Raw genomic sequence first — 22,547 nt, 5'->3', positions numbered from 1 at the left:
ACCAGAGATCAGCAAAGGAGTGAGGAATCAAGAGGTGTATGTGTGAGAAACACCCTGCCCGTGGACACCAAGGATCCAAGACTGAACGGAGAGGAGCTACACACACACACACACACACACACACACACACACACACACGCTCATATACACACACAACTCACACATACACTCACACACATACACACTCATACACATACACAACACACACATACACACACACTCACACACACACACACATACACACACACACACACACATACACACACACACACACACACACACACACATACATACACACACATACACACTCATACACATACACAACACACACTCATATGCACATACAACTCACACATTCACACATACACATACTCTCACACACATACACACTCACACACTTACACACTCATACACATACACAACACACACTCATATGCACATACAACTCACACATTCACACATACACATACACTCACACACATACACACTCACACACATACACAACACACACATACACACGCAGGCACACACACACACTCTGCACAACTGAGGCCACTGACTCTTGGCTCCAGAACAGGGAATAGGCAAAACCATTTCTTTGTATTATTTAAAGAAATGTCTTTTAAAAGAATCTTAGTTTCACTTCCATACATGGAAATGGGTCTCTTCATCCATAAATGCAAAGTGACACAAGCAATTGGAGACAGGTGCAGAAGACTGCATTGCAGCCACGCCTGGGACCCATGGGGACAGGCATGTCCGTGGGGATGCAGGGACGCTCATGCACATGAGGACACACATGGCCACAGGGACACACACCTGCATATATGGGGATATGCATGCACATGGGAACCAGTACCCACAGAGGACCAGCACCCACAAGAGAATGCAGACACACAGGCACACGCATGGACACTTTGGGGTTCATCCATACAAGCTGTTCCCAGGCTGTGAATGTAGGGTAGCCCACCCCATACAGAAATAAGATCTGCCGACCCCAGAGACCCCAGAAACAGCTCCCACTCATTGGGAGCAGGCAAATAAGCACATGAGTAATGGGGAGGAAGATGGTTGTTCTCAGTGTCATGAGACCTGCCCCACTCTGGGGATTCAGGCCTAGCCTGCAGCTGCTGTGTACACACATCTGTCCTCTGTTTCTGCATGAATGCCAAGACAGAGTACTACTGCAGAACTCTCTCTCTCTCTCTCTCTCTCTCTCTCTCTCTCTCTCTCTCTCTCTCTCACACACACACACACACACACACACACACACACACACACACAATCGCAGACACAGAGCCTGGAGGTTGCCTCAGCCTGGGGAACACATTCCTAGGTTTTATTTTTGAGACAGAAGCTTGCCGTGTAGTCCAGGCTGCCCTCAAGCTTTAGATACTCCCGCTGCAGCTTCTCAAGGGCTACAATACAGGAATGTCTGCCGTGTCTGGGCTCCCAAAGAGCCCAGCCTGGCCAAGGATGATACTCAGCTTCTAAGTTTGTTTGGTTTTGTTGTTTTGGCTTGTTTCATGAGACAAGGTTCAATATGTTGATGAGGCTAGCCCCAAATTCATTCTATAGATAGATCAGGCTGTTTCAGCCTCCCAGGTTCTGGACTAACAGAACATAAGCATCTAGTTTAAACATTTAAGGTTTGTCCCACTGTCCTGCTGGGGATTAAACACGCGACCCCGCATGTACAGAACTGCAAAACTCACACCCATAGGTTGTAAAAAATAGTTATCATCGCAATTAAGTTTTTCATGTGGAAGCTGATTTCGATCGCAGGTGCCCTACCCCCACCCCCAACCCCACCCCCAGCCCCAACCCTGCAAAACCAGTCTGCTGCCCCTCCCCCCATGTGACTTTCCCTGGAGCTCCTGCTGGTTGAGTAGCCTCTCCTACCTTAAGGAGCCTGGGTTCTCATCTGCGAAGGTGCCCTCATGCCTCGCTCCGCTGCCTGTCTGTAACACGGCTGGCTACAGTCTGTCCTTTTGACAACTGAGCAAACACACCAGCCTGGTGGGCGGCCGAGGTCAGCTTTTGTGCCCATGTTTAATGGCTCAGCCGTGAGGTCTGGGCTGTAGCGGAGGCACGGCCCAGCAGCTCCAGTGGGAAAACAGACATTAACTTGGATTCTGGCGCCGCTGCTCTCAGGATGGGGACAGGTGCCAAAGAGGGCCTGGGGACCATAGCTTGAGGCAGTCAAATCCTGTGTGAGAGGGTCCCCTTCTGCAGAGGCCAGTCTCTGTCACAAATACCCCAAGGTTTGGGTTTGCCCAGCAGGTGTATAAACAGTGGCTCTAACGAAGCTCCAGGACTCCAGGGCATGTGGACATGGCATGCAGGGGTCAAGACAACGGCAGGAGAGTCAGACTGAGACGGTATGTGGGTAGCAATGGCCAGGCAGGGCCCTGCACACAGACAGCCGCAGGAAAACTCAGCCAAGCAGAGGGAAAGGGAATGTACTAGACTAGTCCTGGGTCGCTGCTTGGGCAGGAGCTACTGAGCTTTGTCTGTGAAGCACACGGCCTTGTTTCTTGAGTGAGGCCTAGTGTCTGCTTTCCAACACATATACCAGCCCATTCTCAGACCATCTAGGTCTCTGTATGCCCGATGCCTCCTGAACAATGGTTCCTACCGCAGCTGACTCAGTGGCCCCCATCCCTGCTGACCTCCACCAAAGCGCCCACATCTCGCTGACAACATCAGTGACCTTTTTCTTTTCTTCCCCGCTTTTGATGGCCCACTGTCCTTGTTAACAATACCTAGCCCCTGCTATCCTCCCCCATAGCAGGACCCCCTTGTTGACCCATCCTACAGACTTTCCCATTGATGGAAACCCCCTCTTTCCATCTCCCCTGTCCTGGCTGGCCCACCCAATAACCTGCCATCCAGAAGTCACTGAGCCCAGGGATTCTGTCCCTGTCAACTCTACTCACCACAGTCCACACCCCACGGCCCCCATCTGACTTTCTTCCTCCCCTGCCCAACCAACAGAGAGTTCACAGGGCACCTTCCATCTACTCATTGCGGCCCTTGAGGGTCTCCCCAGAGGGTGCTGCCCCAACTAACATTACCCCTTCCATCTCCTGTCAGGCTGGATGTGTCAGGAACCCTCCTCCTCAACCAGCCACAATCATATGGGCACAGTGTCTGTAGTCACCTTGACTGAGTGAGTCCCTAGACGTGGATGACACGTATGTACTATTACAAATTAAATAGACCTCTCCTACTCCTACTTTCAACCCAGGAGAACATGCCCCAAGCAGGTAAGCTTGTTCTCCATATGCAGTTGGGCAGAGCATGTGCAGCCTAGAACTAAGGTCTAGCAGGCACAACTTTGTGTCTCTGCCCTACTAGTTTTCTTTGCTAGGGCTGAGGGCACTGGTGAGTCCTCCACAGGGTGCCTTTCCACCTGGCATTCCTCCTGCCAGACAGGGGAGAAACTCAAATGGAGCCCTGTGGGGATCTGGCTGTTCACTCAGAGATACATAGGTACCACAATGCCCAGATGTCGGCTCTTCCAGCCCCAGATGAGGTCTACCAGTTGCTCCAGCCTGCAGCCCAGTGTCCTGTGTATGTGTTCGCATGTGCATGCAAGAGTGCGGGTGTTGTTTAGGGGCAAACACGCATGTAGTATGTAAACCGTGTTTGTGCTAATGTGCACAAGTCATGTGAGCTGCTGTGTGATGCTGTGTGAGTATTTGGGCTATGTGCACAAAAGTGTGCGTGTAATATGGATGTGTGCTGTGCGGATAAGTATGCATGAGAGAGTGCCTGCTGTTCTGTGCATGAATACAGGCACGGTACCCATATGATTGTATGCGTTGGTATGTCAAGTGTGCATATGACTGTGTGTGCATGCGCGCGCTGAATTGTGCATGCATGAGTGTGTGTGCTATGTGCATGGGATTGTATGCTGGGTATGTATGTGATTTGCACTGTGTGTGATTGTATGCTGTGTGGAATGGTGCACATGCTTCCTGCATGTGTGTGAGACTGTGTTAAATGGGTGGGTGGGCAGACAGTGTATGCACATGTATACTGTCTGAGTGGCGGGCATATCTGCTTGCTTGCTTGCTTGCTTGCTATGGAGTATTGCTACATTGCTAAAACTTGTCTTAAACTCTTGGGCTCAGGCAATCCTCTTGCCTCACCCTCCCAAACAGATGGGACATTCTGACAGATATGCAACTGTCATACCCAGTGGGAGTCAATGCCACCAAACTGTCCTTGTAGATAGGTTTACATGGGAACTTCTCGTGATTTATATTTTCTCACTGGAACTCCAACTATGTGTGACCAGCTTCAGTTCACCCCACCCGGAGTTTTGCACACGCCTTTAGGAGCCTACTCTGGCCTCCTCCACACCCCGCCAACTGGCAGTGCCCAGCCCCATCATGCTGCTGGGCAACATCTCAACTGTTGTCCCTGCCCTGACTGGACCCAGCCCACTTCCTGGGGGTGTGGAGGTTACGCTCTGCTGTTGACAGCCATTTCTCATTTGAAGCCTTTGAGCTGAGTCCTAGACAGTGCTAGGACTGTAGATAAGCAATGGCCAGTGCATGGGAGTGTTAGGAAGGAAGCCAAGGTTAGAGGTCAGGAGACAGCTCCTTGGGAGGACCACTGATGACCCGTGCACGGTGCTCCTATGTGTAGTTTCCCAAGATGAGCCCAGCACAGCCATGCTTCCTCGTATTCCAAGGTCTGTATGGAGGGCAGCAGAGGGGCCGTAGGGCTGTGTGGGCAGCCACGGGATGCAATGGTTCAAGGCTCCACAGACTGATTTGTCCAGACTGGCTTATCTAGACTGGCTTGCGCATCTGTTTGGGTTTCCCAGCAAAACACGCATCCTCATAGCAACCACTCCTGCACAGTGTTTAAGGCGCCTCTGAGGAGCCAGAAGTCTCAGCTGGGTAATCCCAGACTGTGGAAGCCAGCAGATACATTCCACATCTGTCTCGCTGGGGACACATGTGGCTGGCAGGGCAAGGATGATGGGAAATTGGATCCCAACGTCTGCAATGGAGGAGGGTCTGGGACGTGGGGGCTGCTGTGGCTCTGGAGAGGTTGAAGAGATGGGGATGATGCCTTTGACCCTGGTCTGGGAAGGAATGTTCCGATTTGCTGTTTTTGTGTTCTTCTTTATTGATACAAGGGCTCATGTAGCCCAGGCTGGCCTCAAACTGGATATGGACCCAAGAATGACCCTGAACTTTTAATCCTCCTGCCTACACCTCTAAAGGGCTGGGATCACGTGAATGTGCCCTAACACCCAGTTTATGTGGTGCTAGGGACAGAACCCAGAGCTTTGTGCATGCCAGGCAAGCACTCTTATTTTTTTTTAACTTTTAGATAGGGTCTCGCTCTTAGAGAACGGCCTGCTGCAGAGGCTCTGAATCCTGCAAGAAATCCCTGGAACCAGAGGAGAGTGTACATTTGGAAGGTCAGTTTATCCGCTGGGAGCCATCATGGTGTGGCCATTGCATCCAAACAGGAGGCTCTCCTGCTTTCTTGCCTATGAGCTGTAGCACCCCACATCCAGCCACTAAGAGAATGCAACTGAGATTTACCCAGGATGGAGCCTTGGCAAACAAACCCTAGGAGTTTCTTCCATATCAGGCCAAAGGGAACACGGAGCCCCGCTGACTCAAAGTGACCATGTTAGCTATCCATGAGAAAGAAGATGGATCAGAGTCCATGGTCCTCTGTGATCCTCTTGCGGGGGCTGTGCTGATAGGAGCTTCCCTGGCCTTCCGGATAAGGGCTGAGCAGAGGGCGCTCATGATCACCAAGTGGTGCCCGCATAGGCCAGACTTCCCTGGGAACTGTGACAGTTTGTCACAGTGAGTCCAGCCAACGAGCTGGAAAACACTAGTGAACGAGAGGACCCAGTGCCGGACACACGTGGGGAGAATAATGGCCCTGCCCCTGAGAAAGCCCCCACACCTTGGAATCAACAGACGCAGGGGAGTTCCAAGCCCTGCCTAGCTCTTGGGAGTTCCTTCCAGTCCAACCCAGAGGCAAATTCAGTGTTGCTAGCAAACACTGGGTTGGCAGTCCCAGAGACACTGCGATTCCTCTGTAGTGGGAGAGTCAAGGAGGCCCCGCCTACATAGCCCTAAGGCTGGGAGAAGAGGGTTGCTTCTGTGCTAAGGAGGGATTTCCCCCAGCCCAGAGCAGTTCCCCCCAAGACAGGAACAGGTGGGTGTTCAGAGGCCCCTTGGCAATGGATATTCCCCTGTTGACTCATGAGGAATTTGGGTCATCCAGGTGACACGCACTGTTGTCACAGGTAGTGTGACATATAGTATGCTTGGCGCATGTACCCAACGATGCAATCTTACAGCAACATACACTTCCAACCCCCTGTCCTCACACCTGATGCAGCCAGCAGTAAGTGCATCAAGCATTAGAGTGAGGGCCCATTCGGAGTCCTTCTCAATTTGTCCTCTGTGCAGCCTCTCTCCTATGTGGTCCGGTATCGGGAGCTCCAACACAACTGGTACTTCATGCTTGGACCATCGATAGGACACCTTTCTTACCTCAAAAATGTCTACTTGAACTCCAATACCCCAATCCCTTTCTGCCCTCTTCTTCCACATCTGCTGGTGGCTTTCTCTCATGACTGAAGCTCATCTGTCACCTCGAGACAAACTCTTCCCTTTCTGACTGCCTTGCTTCCGCCATGATCCCTTATTCAATTTATTCTGCACAGATGACCCTGGATGATTTCTTTTGACAAATGTCACATACTCTAATGGCCACCTCAAATTCTGAATAAAACCATATGAAAGACCTTGGCTAGCAGGCCTCCAACGACTACCTGAGAATTCTTTGTAGTCCCTCTCCCCAGCCAGTTTCAGCACAGACCAGGGACCTAAGACCCTCACTCTCCAGATCTAGCTCCTGTCTGAGACATCCTGGGCTCCAGGCATACAATGTCCTTTCTAAAACCCTGCCCCACTTTCCGCATGTCCTACAATGTCTGGCTCCCTTAGAACCACTTCCTGTCGTTTGCCACACCTACAGCCAAGGGAGCTAGAGAAAGATCTGAAGCATGGCTTTACCCTGCTCCTTCAGTCCCTAAACTTTCTCCAGTCACTATTCCCAAAGAGAGGAGCACAGGAACCAACTGAATGACATTAAAAACAGCTCAAGGAGCCATGAGGATAGAGGTGACGCTGAGTAAGGACAGTGAGTTTGAGGCATAAACACACCCTGGGGAGTGCAGTAGGGTCAGCATAGGTCCGGACTGACCATGAGTAGAGCAAACATGTCCCTCAGGGATACCTGGATGAAGTGTATGTCTGGCCTTCTTCCTGCAAAGGTGATCTCTATGCCCCAGCAGGGAGGCAGGCACTCTGGTGTTAGGGCTGTGTTCCCAGGCCCTGGGGGCAGCTGAGAAATGTGTTGTTTTGCAGTCGCTTCAACACTGTGGACATTCATAAAATTAATTTGCTAAGCAAGGAGATAAATCCAATGCTCCGTTCCCATGGCAACACCTCCCGTGCTGCCCAATTTTTCAGTCTTTGGATTTTATGGGAAGCCATCCTTCCTGGTCCAGCTGCTTCCCTGGCTGCTCAATCGGGGGGGCCCAGGAATGGGACAGCAGGGCGGGTTGGGGGTGGGGCAGCTCGAATTGAAGAATGCGGGTCTGGAATCCGAGCTGCTGAGAAATCACTTCTCCCACCCAGCCCCTGTCCGGCTCCCTCTTGGGTTTTCCTGGAGAGCTGTGGAAGACCTTGGATCCAGATGAGGTCACCCTTGCCTGCAGGTCCTGGCAGGCTCAGCCCAGGCCCAGGGTACCCCCTATGGGAGGCCAGCCAAAAATTGTGTCTTGCCAAACGCAGGGCCCAGACCCAGCGAAGGCTTTGTCCCATCTCAAGGGCTCCTGGCCCAGGGTAGCTCACCCCAGGCGAACAGAGGCAGGAAGGTGACACATTAGGGAGTGAGCTCAGACAGTAGCGGGGGGAACCCTGCACCACCCCATTTGTGACTTCCACCTTTGTGTCCTAGGCGCCTGACTCCCACCAGTGGGTGTGCCTGCAGGAGGCACGCCCAGCTCCTGCCCTGTCTGCGGAGTGTTTTCCAGAAGCTCTGAGGATCAGGTGTCTGCGAGGCAGGCAGCTTCTCCATCCTGCCCAGGGACAGCTGCTGTGAATACAGCAAGGAGAGACAACCCCCTTGACCTCAGAGGGTGCAGCCCCCCCCCCTGCAAAGACCTCTGTGAAGCACATAAACTGATTCCAACTCCTTAATCTACCTGTCCTGATTGTGGTAGTGAGGCTCCCAGCATCGATCCCCTTCTGGATGCCTCCGTAAGTGGTATGGAAATCAGTTCCAGAAACAATCACATCTTGTTGGTGTAGTGGGAGTCAGACACTACACAAACAGCCGCCATGACATCCCGGTAGCTCTCAGAGCACTGGGGCTCTGGGACAGGTAGATACCCTCCCATTGGCAGCTGAGGGTGGGGCATGGGGGACAGGGAATAAAGATGTGGGCTTTGTAGATAGCTTTCCCAGGACCGCCAGTGTCCTCCTCAAGCTGACAAGGACGCAGTTTACAAAACAAGTTCAGAAAATCCACACTAGGAAAAATGTGATAACTACCGCATGAGACATGGCTGTGAGACGCCGCGGGGGTGGGGGGGAGCGGCAGTGGCAAGGGCAGCCCAGGTGTGAGGGAAACAGGAGACTTCACGTTTCAAGGAGAGGAGCTCAGACATAGCAGCTGAGAGCGCCTGCCCATATCCCACAGGGAGCTGGGTTTGACCCTCCATGTACATCTGGCTTAGATGTGGCCAAAGCCTTCCCAAGCCATGTGAATAAGCTGCATGGTCCCCTGTGGTGCTTTCTGGTCCCTGTGGACTTGGGGTCTGTGGGTTGACTTTCCAGATTCAGCTGATCACAGAGGGAGAAGGGTATTAGGGGAAAAAAAAAAAGCCACGTTGCCAAGGAGACCACTTCAAACACATTTTATAAGGTTCTGAAAACTATACCTTCCCCTGGGGTTGGGTTACATCCCAGAGGCCCAGACAATATGCTGTTCATGTGAATGAGGCCCAACCTCTCCCTCATCTCCAGTCAATGAAGGCTCCAGGTGACTGATGTTGAGGTCACCCTGGGAAGCAGGTGCCTTCTTAGAAACCTTTCTGCATTGAGGACACTGGGGACTTATGAAGAAGCTGGTCCCAACCCAGCCCCATTGTCTGAGATTCCCCCAAAGTAACCGGCAGCTCACACACTGTCCTCAAACAGCAGAACCTTCTGGAAGATCAGGGACACCCTGAGGTCAAATCTCACACTTTCACCAGAGAGACAGGAAGAGAGGGGAGGGACCATGAAACACAGGAGCAGAGACGGACATGGCCTGTTGTTATTCTAGCACTCAGAGCTGAGGGAGTGTGAACCGCTTCCAATTCAAGGCCAAACTAGTCTATAGCGTGAGGCTGTCTCAAAGAGCCTAAGAGAGAATGGGGAAAAATACCTCGGCTGACAGAGGGCTTACTGTACAAGTATGGGGAACTGAGTTTGATCCCCAGCACCCATATAAAAAGCCAGGTGTAGCAGCATATCCTTGTAAGCCCAGGATTGGGGAAGTAGAGACAAGAGGGTTGCTGGGGCTGCCTGACTTCATTGGGGTTCTTCTCTCTCCCTTTTTTCCCTTCATCAAGACAAGGCCACTCCACGTAGCCCAGGTTAGCCTAGAACCCCCAATCATCCTGTTCGAACATCACGCTTAGCACACCTTCACTTCTCAACCTGAAGATGGGCTCCTGTAGACACTGAGATCAGCGCTGCACAGAGGCCACGTTCATGACCAAACACAGAGAAATTCAGAACAGAGGACTTTGAGAACTATAGGCAGGGGAGGAGGCAGGAAACAACGTCGGAGGTAAGGCTAGGGGCAGATGCCCTCCTGATAGGCATGCTGGAAGTTCTGTACAGCTCCCACTAGGATGTCGGCCATCATCTGGGCCTTGGAGCCTGAGAGCTAATCTTGTTCTGCTTGTCAAACAGATGTCCCTGACATGATTGTGCCTTTCTTTCTTAAATGGTCTTTTTTTCTAAGATGGCCTCTTGGGTTGGAGGTCTGTGTGAAGCCAACCCCACCAATACACACACACGTATTAGTTCAAAGGCTCTGGTCTTGGCCTGCACCAGGCCTGAGTCTTGGAGACTGAAGTGCTGGGATGGAGGAAGAGGACCTAGTCTAGTCTTGACCAGAACAACCATTTGTTCTAGTTGTCTCTCCTCTATATTTTTATTACATTCATGCATTTGTGTGTATATTTGTGTGTGTTAGTGTGTATGTGGGTATATGTGTATGCTTGTGAGTGTGTGTCTGTGTGTGCATCTGTGTGTATGTGTATGCTTATGAGTGTATGTTTGTGTTTATATGTGTGTGTATGTTTGTGTATATGTGTGTTTGCGTGTCTGTGTGTGCATCTGCGTATGTGTCTATGTGTGTATGTGTATGTTTCTATGTATATGTTTGTATATGTGTATATGTTTGTATGTATGTGTGTGGCTATGTGTTTGTGTATGTGCATATATTTGTGTACATTTGTGTTTATGTATGTATATGTGTGTTTGCATATGTGTATGTGCATGTTTGTGTATATGCGTCTGTGTGTGCATCTGTGTATGGGTCTATATGTGTATGTTTCTGTGAATATGTTTGTATGTATGTGTATATCTTTGTATGTATATGTATGTTTGTGTGTGTGTCTATGTGTGTTTGTGTGTATGTATGTATATGTTTGTGTGTATGTATATGTTTGTGTGTATGTATGTATATGTTTGTGTGTATGTGCATATATTTGTGTATGTTTATGTGTGTATATGTTATGCAATGCCATCAAACCTATCATCATTTTTAAGGAAAGACTTTTGATCTCAACAACAGACAGCCCAGTGGCAGGGGTGCGAGGCCATGGCGCCAACTCTCCCACATAGACATTTGGGGATGATGTGGAGGATGTGGGCTGAAGTGGAGGTGCTGGGTAAGAGGAGCAGAGAACAAGCCAAAACCGCCCTGGCTTCCCCTCGGTGCTGCACAGAGCCCACTGGCAGCAACAGCCTTTATAGGACTCACCTCTGTGATGATGTAGAAATCATCCCCAGGCTCCCCCTGCACAACGATTTTCTCTCCATCTTCAAACTGCACAGGCTCCAGGGCATCAGCTACAGTGAGGCGTTCCCACTTCTCCAGAGACTCTGCAGAAAGATACAAGAGTCACAGGCCACACTTCACTACCATGGAATCCTTGGATGCTTTCTTAGGAAGCCCAATTCTCAGATCCCTGAAGTGACCTGAGACCGTGCTCCTCAGAGGCAACAGATTTCCTGCAGCAGAAACCACAGAATATTGAAATGCCAGATCTGGTCCTCAACCCAGGGGCTGGCACCTCTCTCCATTAGGTTCTATTCAAGATGGACTCTGTATGTAAGCTGCGTGTGGTAGCACAGGTCTACATCCCAGCTACTCAGGAGGGCAAGGCAGGAGGAGGAAGGTCAAGGCAATGCCTAGGATAAAGAGTGTGTTCAAGAGCACTCCGCACAACTTGGTGAGATTTTTGTCTCAATATAAAAAGTAAAAAGAAGTCAGTCTGAAGATGGAACTCAGCAGTAGAGCCCCTGCCTAGAATCCCCCAGTGAGGGGATGGGAGAGTGGCTCAGTGGTAGAGCCCCTGCCTAGAATCTCCCAGTGAGGGGCTAGGGGTGTGGCTCAGTGGTAGAGCCCCTGCCTAGAATCCCCCAGTGAGGGGCTGGGGGCATGGCTCAGTGGGAGAGCCCCTGCCTAGAATCCCCCAGTGAGGGGCTGGGGGCGTGGCTCAGTGGTAGAGCACCTGCCTAGAATCCCCCAGTGAGGGGCTGGGGGCGTGGCTCAGTGGTAGAGCTCAGTGGTAGTGGTAGCCCCTGCCTAGAATCCCCCAGTGAGGGGCTGGGGCGTGGCTCAGTGGTAGAGCCCCTGCCTAGAATCCCCCAGTGAGGGGCTGGGGCGTGGCTCAGTGGTAGAGCCCCTGCCTAGAATCCCCCAGTGAGGGGGCTGGGGTGTGGCTCAGTGGTAGAGACCCTGCCTAGAATCCCCCAGTGAGGGGCTGAGGTATGACTTAATGGGAGAGCACTTCCCTAGCCTGTGCCAGGCCCTGCGTTCCATCCTCAGCACAAAATATAAAGTAAAATACATTTGATTCCTATTTAATTTTTTTTCTTGGGAGATGCATTTTGAAAACAGCATTGACTCTGTAATGTAAAAGTAGGTACTAAATATTGAGTCAATATTCATTTAGAGAGAAATTGCTTTCTCTACAAAGAACAAGACTCTCTCTGTATGTTTATGTGTGTGTGTGTGTGTATGTGTGTGTGTGTGTGTGTGTGTGTGTGTGTGTGTGTGTGTGTGCGCGCGCGCACGCACATCTCCCCCAGCTTCTTGGGGTTTTGTTTTGTTTTGAGACAAGGCCTCGGTATATATTCCAGGTTGAGCTTGAACTCGCAGTGTGACAGTTAGCTTCAATTGTCCATGTAAACAATTAGAATAATCTTGGGGGAGAGTCTCAATGAGGGATTGTCTAGGTCAGGCTGGACTGTGTATGTGTCTGTGGGGGGATTGTCTTAACTGCCATAATGGAAGTGGGAAGACTCAGCCTAAGAGTGGGCGGCACCATTCCCTAGATCTTGGACTGTGTAAGAGAAGGCCAGCTGAGTGCTAAGCTAAGCACGAACGCATTCATTCTCTCTGCCTTTGACTGTGGATATGACGTGTCCAGCTGTCCCCAGCTCCTGCCAATGTGACTTCTCTGTGAGACTCTCTAGCCTAGAACCCTCTCTTCCCTAAACTGCTTTTTGTAAGCTGTTTTAACACAGCAACAGACATGAATCTAGGACACACCCTGTGGAGCTGTGGCTAATTCCACAGCAGTCCTCCTGCTTCAACTTCCTGAATGCTGGGTTTGCAAGCTTGAGCCACAGTGACCAGCACTGATGTTCTGGCATCCAGAAGGGACACACCTGCCACTGTTTTAGGCAAAAAATAGTTAATTCTGATGCCGTTTACCTTTAAATACTTATACACGCAGCAGGCCCCTGAATCCTGCACACAGCTTCCCTTCCCTGGCCCCCAGATAGGAAGAAAACCATAAGAAAGTGGCCATTTTCTGCAAGAAAACCATGGTCACCTTTTTAACTATATCCCCTTGCTACCGCCTTGCTGCGAAAGAAACCTTTCTGGCCCGTGCTTCAATGCTACATATGTAGGCCAGCTGCTAAAAATAAAATTTTAAAAAGGCATTCATTTTAGATCTAGGTTAGCAGGGAAATATGCCTCCTTCAAATCCCCTGCCTGTGCCCCACACTGCAAAAGGGTCACATTTCCAACCAACCCCAGGCTTCAGGGAACCCTGCTGTGTAATGCTAAGTCTTACTCCAGCCAGAGCGATGGCTCCACCTCTCTCTTCTTTTCCTCCCTTTCTTCTCTCTTCTCAGGTTTTTTCTCTCCTCCCCTCTCATTTACTGACACACAGTCTCAAAAGCAGCCAAGCCTGACTTAAGGACTCTTATAATTCTCCTGCCTCAGCTTCCTGAGCACTAGGCTTACAGACTTACACTACCACATGTGGCTTGCTGCAGCTTTCTTTAAAATGTGTTTGACCGGGCTTATTGGCTCGTGCCTGTAACCTCGTACTTGTGAGGTGGAGACAGAAGATCATAGAGCTTCAGTGACGGCCTTGACTGTGTGGTGAGCCTGAGGCCAGCTTGGACTGTGTGGTGGTTTGAATAAGAATGGTCCCAGGGGCTCATACGTTTTGAGTACTTGGTCATTAAGAAATGGTGCTACTTGAAAGGGATTAGGAGGTGTGGCCTTGTTAAAGGAAGTGTCACTGGAAGTGGGCTTTGGGGTTTCAAAATCCCAAACCAGTCCCAGTATCTTCCTTCTGCTGCCTTCCAATCCAGATTCTACAGCTCTCAGCTAACACATCTGCCAGCATGCTTCCACACTAGTCATGAGGATAAAGGGTTAAACCTCTGAAACTGCAAGCAAGTCCCAATTAAATGCTTCTTTTTCTGAGGGTCACCGTGGTCATGTGTGTCCCTTCACAGCAATGAAGCAATGCACACCATCCACTGTGAAACAAGGTCATTTCTGAGGGAAATTATAGTCTATGACAGGGAGAAAAAGGTGCAGAGCGACACTGGAATGTTAATGTGGAACACTATGTGCAATAGAGGCCCAACTTTAGGTGAGGGGCGTGGCTCAGGGTAGAGCCCCTGCCTAGAATCCCCCAGTGAGGGGCTGGGGGTGTGGCTCAGTGGTACAGCCCCTGCCTAGAATCCCCCATTGAGGGGCTGGGGGCGTGGCTCAGTGGTACAGCCCCTGCCTAGAATCCCCCAGTGAGGGGCTGGGATTAAGCAATGAAGTATTTGCCTAGTATGTACAAGGCTTGAGGTTCAGCAGTAGCACCCCACTCTTCTCTTTCCCTCCCCCCCTCTCTCCCTACATATTTTAAAGAACAGCCCAAGCCCCACCAGTGGCATTTAAATGTGCACTATTCCAAGGTTTGAAAACCAGATTTGCTACAGTATTATCTCCTAACAGCATAAATCTTAGGTGAAAACTGAAGTAACTGTAAAGGTGGCAGCCAGTATTTGGCCCAGAGTTTTAAATGAAACATAACACATTTCGGAACATTTAAATCATGCACGCAGGGGCAGAGGCAGAGGCAGAGGCAGAGGCAGAGGCACGCAGGGGCAGAGGCAGAGGCAGAGGCAGAGACAGGGCAGAGGCAGAGGCAGAGGCAGAGGCAGAGGCAGAGGGCAGAGGCAGGGAGGCAGGAGGCAGAGGCAGAGGCAGAGGGCAGAGGCAGGGGCAGGGGCAGAGGCAGAGGCAGAGACAGGGAGGGGCTTTGCAGTGACCTAGCTGAGGGGAGTAGATGGAGAGTGGCTGCCTATGGGGGATGAGTCTCTGCTGGGGCAAAGATCAGGTTCTAGGTAAACAATGGGAGCTGCACACCCTGAGGCTGGGGTTATTTCTCTGAGCCAGCTTCTTACAACGGGGCAAATGGCCGGTTCTGTGTTGTGCGTGTCTCACCACAATGAATGAATCAGTACTGCAGCAGTTCATTAAGGGCAGGAAGGAGAGGCACCTTCACACAGCCACGGGACAAAGTGTATGGAGAACCTCTGTGTTTAAGAGGCACCGAGGGGAACAGGTGCCAAGCAGAGCCCCCCTCTCCCTCATAATTCAGAACAAGATTACCATCATCTTCTTGAAACGTCTCTGAGCTACTCAGCTGTGCACATGAGCCCAGGGTGCATCTCTGACCCACAAGTCTCCACAGGCCCTAGGGATGGGACATAAAGGTGGCCTTGGAAGGGTAGTGATGTCATCGAGGAGCCCTGCTCAAGATGAGCCAAAAGGGAGGGGTAAGACACTTAGTACATGACTCCAGCTAGGAGAACAAAGAGCTAGTTTTCAGCTCAGAATCATGGAGCTGACACGGGGGCACCAAAGACAGCAAGAGAGATAAACAGACACAGCGTAGAAGGGACAGGGACACCTATGGTATGACATACTCTAAATATGCACCTGTATTAAGTTCCACCATAAATGTGTGCATATATGGACATACAATGTTTGTGTGCACATGCATGAATATGTGTACTGTGATCATGTACCATAAATGTGTGTTTACATTTGTGTGTGCACACATATGAATGCATGCTACATTTGTGCATTATGTATCTGTATATACATGTGCATGTGTGCACATGTATGAGTGTAGGTGAGTATGTGATATGTGTGTGTGTATATATGTACTTCCCTTGCAGTAGGAGCCAGGCACATGTGTCTGCATTTTGCATGTGAGCATGCATGTCCCAAACCTGCGGAATGCTAAGCAGAGATGACCTGTCAGCCACACAGGGAGAAGCAGACGTGAGCTCGTTGCAGGTGCTCACGGGAGGCTGCAGAGAGGCTGCGGGCAGCAGAGCCACTGACCTAAGATGGAGACTTTGCTGAGGAATTCCTCATACATCTTGCGTTTCCTCAGTGTGCTTCCCTGTGAAAGAAAAAAGCAGAACAAGGCAGGTGGGTCACTGATCTCAGTCAGCCTTTCCAAGCTGGCAGACTCCTCTCAGCAGTTAAATGTATCTGAGAGCGTATGTCTCCTATTCCCTGTTCCTCACCTTCTGTGCCTTCTAAAGCAGATTCCGGCACCATCAGAGCTGTTTCCCGGAGTCCAACACTGAGCAAGCCACCACTGCCCACCTCACTCCCCCGCCCCAGTGAATGGGACCATGAGGTTCAAAGGTGGCTGTGGTTATGCTTGCCCTGCTCTTCCTATGTAGACTCTAATGTGTAATGCGCCTGCCTCAGCCGCCTGACTTGCATTATAAATGTGCACCACTAAAACAAAGCCTTGAGGTTTCTGGTAAGTTGTCAGGGCATCCAGCCATCCAGTGGGCCTCCCGGCATCCTCAGGTGTCTACAGCAATGGTGAGGGAGGCTTGTGACCGCTGCCCGGCCATTGACAAGAGGCCATAGATGTCCTGGAGAAATTTGCCCTGCCTCCCATTGCTACAGCTGTGACCCTTTTATTCCTGAGGTCAACACCAAACTCAGGTACAGCAGCCCTGACTAGGAGTCTGCCGAGAAAGACGTACGTTGGAAGATGTCCAGGAAAGGGAGATGGATCAGACATGAGGTACTGATACATGGAGGTCTGCAAAGCAGCATGGCTCTGCCTCATCTAAGAGACTGGCAACCTCAGTCCTACGTGGGGTGACATTTATCCTATAAGCATTCCTTGTGGGGCCTGATGGCAAGCTCTAAGCACCTCAGAAACAAGGTGTAGCAGCCCCAAAGCCACTGGAGCAGAAATGGAGAGGCCAGTGCACTGCAGGCTCAGAGCTGAAGCTCCGGCAGACAAGGCAGAGCCAGACGTGCAGTCCCTCTCTTGACACCACCCACTGACAGGCTGCCCCTGGTCTCTGGCAGCAGGTTTAGCTGGGTATAAAAATGTCCATGTCTCCATCCACTAGGCTCGCAGCGGGTGGCTCTATCATACCCGAAATAATGGTTGCAGCAAGAGCCCCCTCTACATGAGGTGTAGGGATAGCCCATGGACCCAAACTCAGACCATGAGCCAAGGTCAGCCGGTGAAGCTCTGCTGAAGGGAAAGGGCTTTCAGGAGAAGGACTGAACTGAAGGCATGTGGCAGTAAATGCCAGTCCTGGGCAAGCTAGGACAAAAATGTGAGCGCCAGTGAAATGAGGAGGAAGGGCCCTCAAGGTTCCGGGGCACACGGCAGCTTCCACAGGGCCAGGCTAGGTTTCTCCCTAGCACAAGGTCAACCTTCTTGCTTACTTCAAGACGGTCAACACTCCTGGCTCACTGCCTGGGCTCTCAGCATCCAGAACACAGCCCAGGGGATCCACATGGGCATCCCACTCTCAGGAAGAATGTGAAGCCTACCACATGAGCCCCACACCACAGTGGGGTTGAAGATACAGGAATGAGTCTGCCTCCCATATCCTCCTAGGGCTTTGCATAAAGGACAGCCAGGCTGTTTCTGGGGGGACTGATACTTCAATCCAGGGAAACAGGGTACATCTGGATGTACTTTCCACAGCACTAGTCCTGGGCGAGTGAGACTTTCTAAAATCATTTATTATAAGGACTAAGATTCAATAAATATCCCTGTGTATGATGATGGTGGCAATAGTGTTGATATCAGTGAGGAGGATGGTGAGATGGTGATGATGGTGATGATGATGGTGATGGTGGTGAGACAGTGATGATGGTGATGATGATGATGAGATAGTGATGATGGTGACGATGATGGTGGTGATGGTAGTAAGACGTGATGATGGTGAGACAGTGATGATGGTGGTGATGATGGTGAGATAGTGATGATGGTGATGATAATGGTGGTGATGGTGGTGAGACAGTGATGATGGTGATGATGGTGAGACAGTGATGATGGTGATGATGGTGAGATAGTGATGATGATGACGATGATGGTGGTGATGGTAGTAAGACGTGATGATGGTGAGACAGTGATGATGGTGGTGATGATGGTGAGATAGTGATGATGGTGATGATAATGGTGGTGATGGTGGTGAGACAGTGATGATGGTGATGATGGTGAGACAGTGATGATGGTGATGATGGTGAGATAGTGATGATGATGACGGTGGTGAGATGGTGATGATGATGGTGATGATGGTGGTGATGATGGTGATGATGGTGGTGATGATGGTGGTGATGATGATGGTAGTGGTGATGATGGTGGTAATGGTGTGGCTTTGATGTTAATGACGGTGATGGTGGTGGTAGTGATGGTGAGGATGACTGTGATGTTTCTGATGGTGATGATAATGATGGTAATGGTGGTGATGATAGCGATGGGGATGTTGAGGTGGTAGTGACTATATTGACAGTCACAATGGTGGTGATGATAGCGGGGATGGTGGGGGTGATGGTGGTTATTGACATTGATGGTGAGGGCGTCAGTGATAGTGATGTTGGTGATGGTGACAGGCTGTTGGTGTTAACTGACAGTGAAAGTACAAATGGTGGTGTACAGACTTTGGCACTTAAGATGCTGATGCGAATCTTACTGAGTTCCCCAGAGGAAGGTTCATGGCAAGGGCAGCCCATTACTGCCTATGCTCTTGAAACAACCTTGCCGTCTGCAAGCCTCAGGTTCTATCCATGATCTGGCCTCTCTCTCTAATTTGGGCCCCGTGTCTCCCTCTGTGACATCATACCACGGCTCAGATAAAGTTGTTGACATCTGAGCTCAAAAGGTTCTTTGCTTCCTGTCCGGATACAGGAGAACACCAGCCTGAGACAAGCCCCTAATCATCAGAAATGGGGTGGGCAGCTCTGCAGATTGGTACCCAGAGGCACCAGTCCGCTGCACCCAGCCCCTCCCAGGAGCACTCTTCTCTCAGAAGGTGGCAAGAAGCGTAGCTGAGACCTTGCCCTGTGCTCTGAGAGATACTGCTATACCTCTACTAGACTGGAAACAGAGGCACGAGCTCCATTCCTGTCCAATGAGCTGGGGATTGAAATCGCTGTCTTAGATAGAGCTCTGTGAGTAGCTCAGGCTGGCTGCTACCATAAGAGATCTGCCTGCCTCTGCTTCCTGAATGCAGAGAAGAAAGGCATGTGCCAGCCTACCCGGCTTCTTTTCTTCCCTTTGTTGATGTGTACTTTATCTCTATAGCCCACACTAGTCTCACTCACTATTACAGTCCAGGCTGACCTAGAACCTGTGACTCTGTCTCAGCCCCCCGAATGCCAGGCTTACAAGCATGAGCTCTCACAGCATTCCAAACTGCATTCTCCCCACTCTGCATCTTTGCTCCTGTGGGGATAGAAGCTGTGTCCACAAAGCCACTGCCATGAGCTGTACCATTGTAGCCCATCTCCATCCCCACCCTGGATTGGGGGAAATCACACAGCATGCCCAGGCTTGAAGCTGGCACAGAGCAGAGCCAAGGTGGTCCAGTCTGATGTCATCGGCACGTTATCCCCACCCTCCCATGTGCAGGCCGGGGAGCAGCAGCATCTGTGTTCAGCCCCGCAGGAGGAGAGGGCTCACTGCTGTATGGAGAGACATGTGCAGGAGGGCCTGGCTGCGCTGGATACTTCCTGTCTGGGTGCCTGTCAGCTAATGTTAGAGTTGGCTCATTGTTCTCTCTGTGACCCGGTGCACAATGGGACACTCATAGTGTGATTTCCACAGCCAGGTACCTCTTGGAGACACAGGCAGGCACCCACAGTCCAGTTAAAGCATGAGGAGCCAAAAGAGAAATCTATTCCCAAACAATCATGTACCACAGTGGAAAGGGATGCCTGCGACACAGTCATTGGCAGCCACCAGGGCTCTTACCAGCCAGACTTTGCCATTCTGACCTGAGGACCCTAGAAAGCTGGGATGAACAGCCCAGGACAGTCATGCTTGAAGACCAAATACTCAGGTGTCTAAAGAGAAACCAGCCTTACATAACATTTGGGGATGATGAAGGGGAGGGACACGAAGGACACAGAGAAGGGACTGGGCAAAGAACGGGATCAAGTGAGGACAGCACCGTGGGGCTCTGGGGAACACACTGAGGTAGCAGGTGTCATTTCCAAGACTCAGAGGTTGTTAAGAGCAGTAGGTAGCTGTAAGTTACTGTAGGAATACACACAGAGCTTGAAGAGATAATCCGCCAGCATGTACAGCACCCCTTAACCAATGACGAGTCTGGGAGAAGCTGGAGGATGGCTCTGAGCTTGAGCTAGCTGTCAGAAAGCCTGGGCTCACTGGCCTCATGAGCTCTGTCTTTTCATCTGTGCAATGGGAATATTAAAACCTGCCCCAAAGGGTCTCCATGAAGACTGGCACAGGATACAGTGATAGGACCCCAGACCCCCCATCTCCCAACCTTGGGTCTCAACTTTCCCAACAGATTTAGCTCAGAGAAGCACTAATATGCCTGCAAAAATCCAGTCCCAGAAACCCAGAGTTACTCACCGCTAAGCTCTCTACTTTCCAGGAAAAATGCTGTGGTGGCTAATCCTAGTTGTCAATTTGACAGGATCTAGAATCACCTATTAGGAAAAGCTCTGGGCATGTCTGTGAGGGGAATTCCAGACTGGGTTATTGAAGCAAAAACCCACCCTACAAGTGGGAGAACCAATCCCAAACATGGGAGGATCTCCCATTATTCCAAGGGCTGGGGTCCTAGACTGAATACAAAGGAGAACACTGAAACTTCTCTCTCTCTCTCTCTCTCTCTCTCTCTCTCTCTCTCTCTCTCTCTCTCTCTCTCTCTCTCTCTCTCTCTCCTTTCTTCTCCTTCTCTCCTCTTCTCTTTTTTCTCTCCCCTCTTCCTCTCCTCTCCTCTCCACCCCTCTCTTCCTGACTATGGATGCAGTGTCACCAGCTGCCTTATGATCTTGCACAACCCCTTCCTCTCCATGATGGGCTGTCCTTAAAGCTGTGAGCCACAATAAACTTGTCCCTTAAGCTACCTTTGTCAAGTATTTGTCACAGCAAAGAGAAAAATTACTAATCCAAATTGCAACAGAGCTGGGGAGTGCCCAGTAGTGCCAGGAGAACTTCATTAAGTTGCCCTCAGCTACAGACCTTGGTGGTGAGACGGATGGTTCTGCCAGCGGAAGCTGGAACAAGTCTGTTTCCATGACAACAAGTCAGCACATTTGGAAAGCCAGTGTCCAGACTCTGGTGATGCAGAACTGTTGTGTCTGCCTATCTATCAGTGCAAGACGGGGTGGCTGTGGTAGCAGCAGCCTGCTCGGTGACCTGGCCGAAGCCATTTTAATCCCATCCAGCCCTAAAAAGGGCATCTCTTTTGAAAATGTGCAGTTCCCATTGACCACCTAGCAATTAAGCATGCCGGAGGAATGCAGGCAGGCTGTGACCCAGGAACCTCAGAAGCTAATGTTAATGCAGCAGGCAGGATGACACTGAAAATATAAGGGGGCCAAGGGAAGTTGTCACGTAGCAGATGAAGCCAGCTTGTTAGTTCCCAGACTGAGCAGGTACCCCTAAGCCTCTTGGTGACATGAGCATCCCCAGCTTAGCAGGTTTTACAGCATTCAAGATGGCGAACCAAAATGGCTCCAATGGGGCTCGTCCTAGGAACCTGCCTGCAGAGGCTAGCTCAGTCTTCTCCCCAAGTAGCCTGCCTAGTGCAGGGAATCACACTGCACTAGATACCTGCACCATGCCCTGTTATGGTTAGTAGTGATTATCAACTTGACAGAATCCAGAATCGCGTGGAAGGGAGCCTCGAGGAAGGAGGGTCTTAGTTTACGTTGCTCTGTGGGTGTGTCTGGGGGGGGGACTATCGTGATTGGGTTAATGGAGGTGGGGATGCCCACCAGGAATGTGGGCAGCACCATTTATTAGTCCTGGACTGAAGGCCAAGGGGAATGGAATACTGGTATCCGGTGCTCTCTGTTCCTTGGCTATGGATGGGATGTGACCAGTTGCCCCCAGCAACTGCTGCGGTGACCTCCCTATGATGGCGTGGACTCTGAGCCCAGATAAGCCCTTTCTTCCCTAAGATGCTTTTGTCAAGGGTATTTTACCAACGCAATGAAAAAGGAAACCAAGGCAGACCTCAGCCAAGTTCCCTATCAGATTTCAATAGCAGGGACCTTGAAACCCAGAAGGGCAGAACAAGCACTCACCTCCCAGTCCCCGGGCCCCAGCCAGTGGACAGTGACTGCCTGACTTTGGAAGGGATTGGCATTAGGCTGGGTTAGAAGATTGCTGTAGGTCTGCTGAACAAGCAGAGGGCCCACCTTGCTCAGGGTGTCCCAGGTAGGACAAGGAGACCAGGGATGCAAGACCCCACCCTCTTCTGCCACCCAAGGTGTGGAGATCCCCACGCTGTGTACGGTGAACTCCGTCTGTCTTGTGGTTCAGAAGTACTAGAACCAGAGCTGAATCAAGCTCCCAGCACAACCTATCCCAGCCAGAGCACCCGGGCTAAGGGACAAGGAGCTGGACCTGG

General features: G+C 50.9%; 1 protein-coding gene across 2 annotated transcripts in view; it reads right to left on the bottom strand.

Moving 5' to 3' along the window:
• Prkar1b (protein kinase cAMP-dependent type I regulatory subunit beta) overlaps positions 1–22,547 on the bottom strand; it is a 117,711-nt gene that overhangs the window by 8,371 nt on the left and 86,793 nt on the right. For both annotated transcript variants that reach the window (XM_032886484.1, XM_032886483.1), the window contains exons 8-9: positions 16,006–16,066; positions 11,104–11,225 (exon numbers count right to left, since the gene is read on the bottom strand). In XM_032886484.1, coding sequence (XP_032742375.1) covers positions 11,104–11,225; positions 16,006–16,066 — 183 coding nt within the window. The remainder of the gene's footprint in view (positions 1–11,103; positions 11,226–16,005; positions 16,067–22,547) is intronic.

Source organism: Rattus rattus, chromosome 16, assembly GCF_011064425.1.
Source record: "Rattus rattus isolate New Zealand chromosome 16, Rrattus_CSIRO_v1, whole genome shotgun sequence".
Lineage (NCBI taxonomy): Eukaryota > Metazoa > Chordata > Mammalia > Rodentia > Muridae > Rattus > Rattus rattus.
This window is presented reverse-complemented; position numbering and strand designations above follow the sequence as displayed.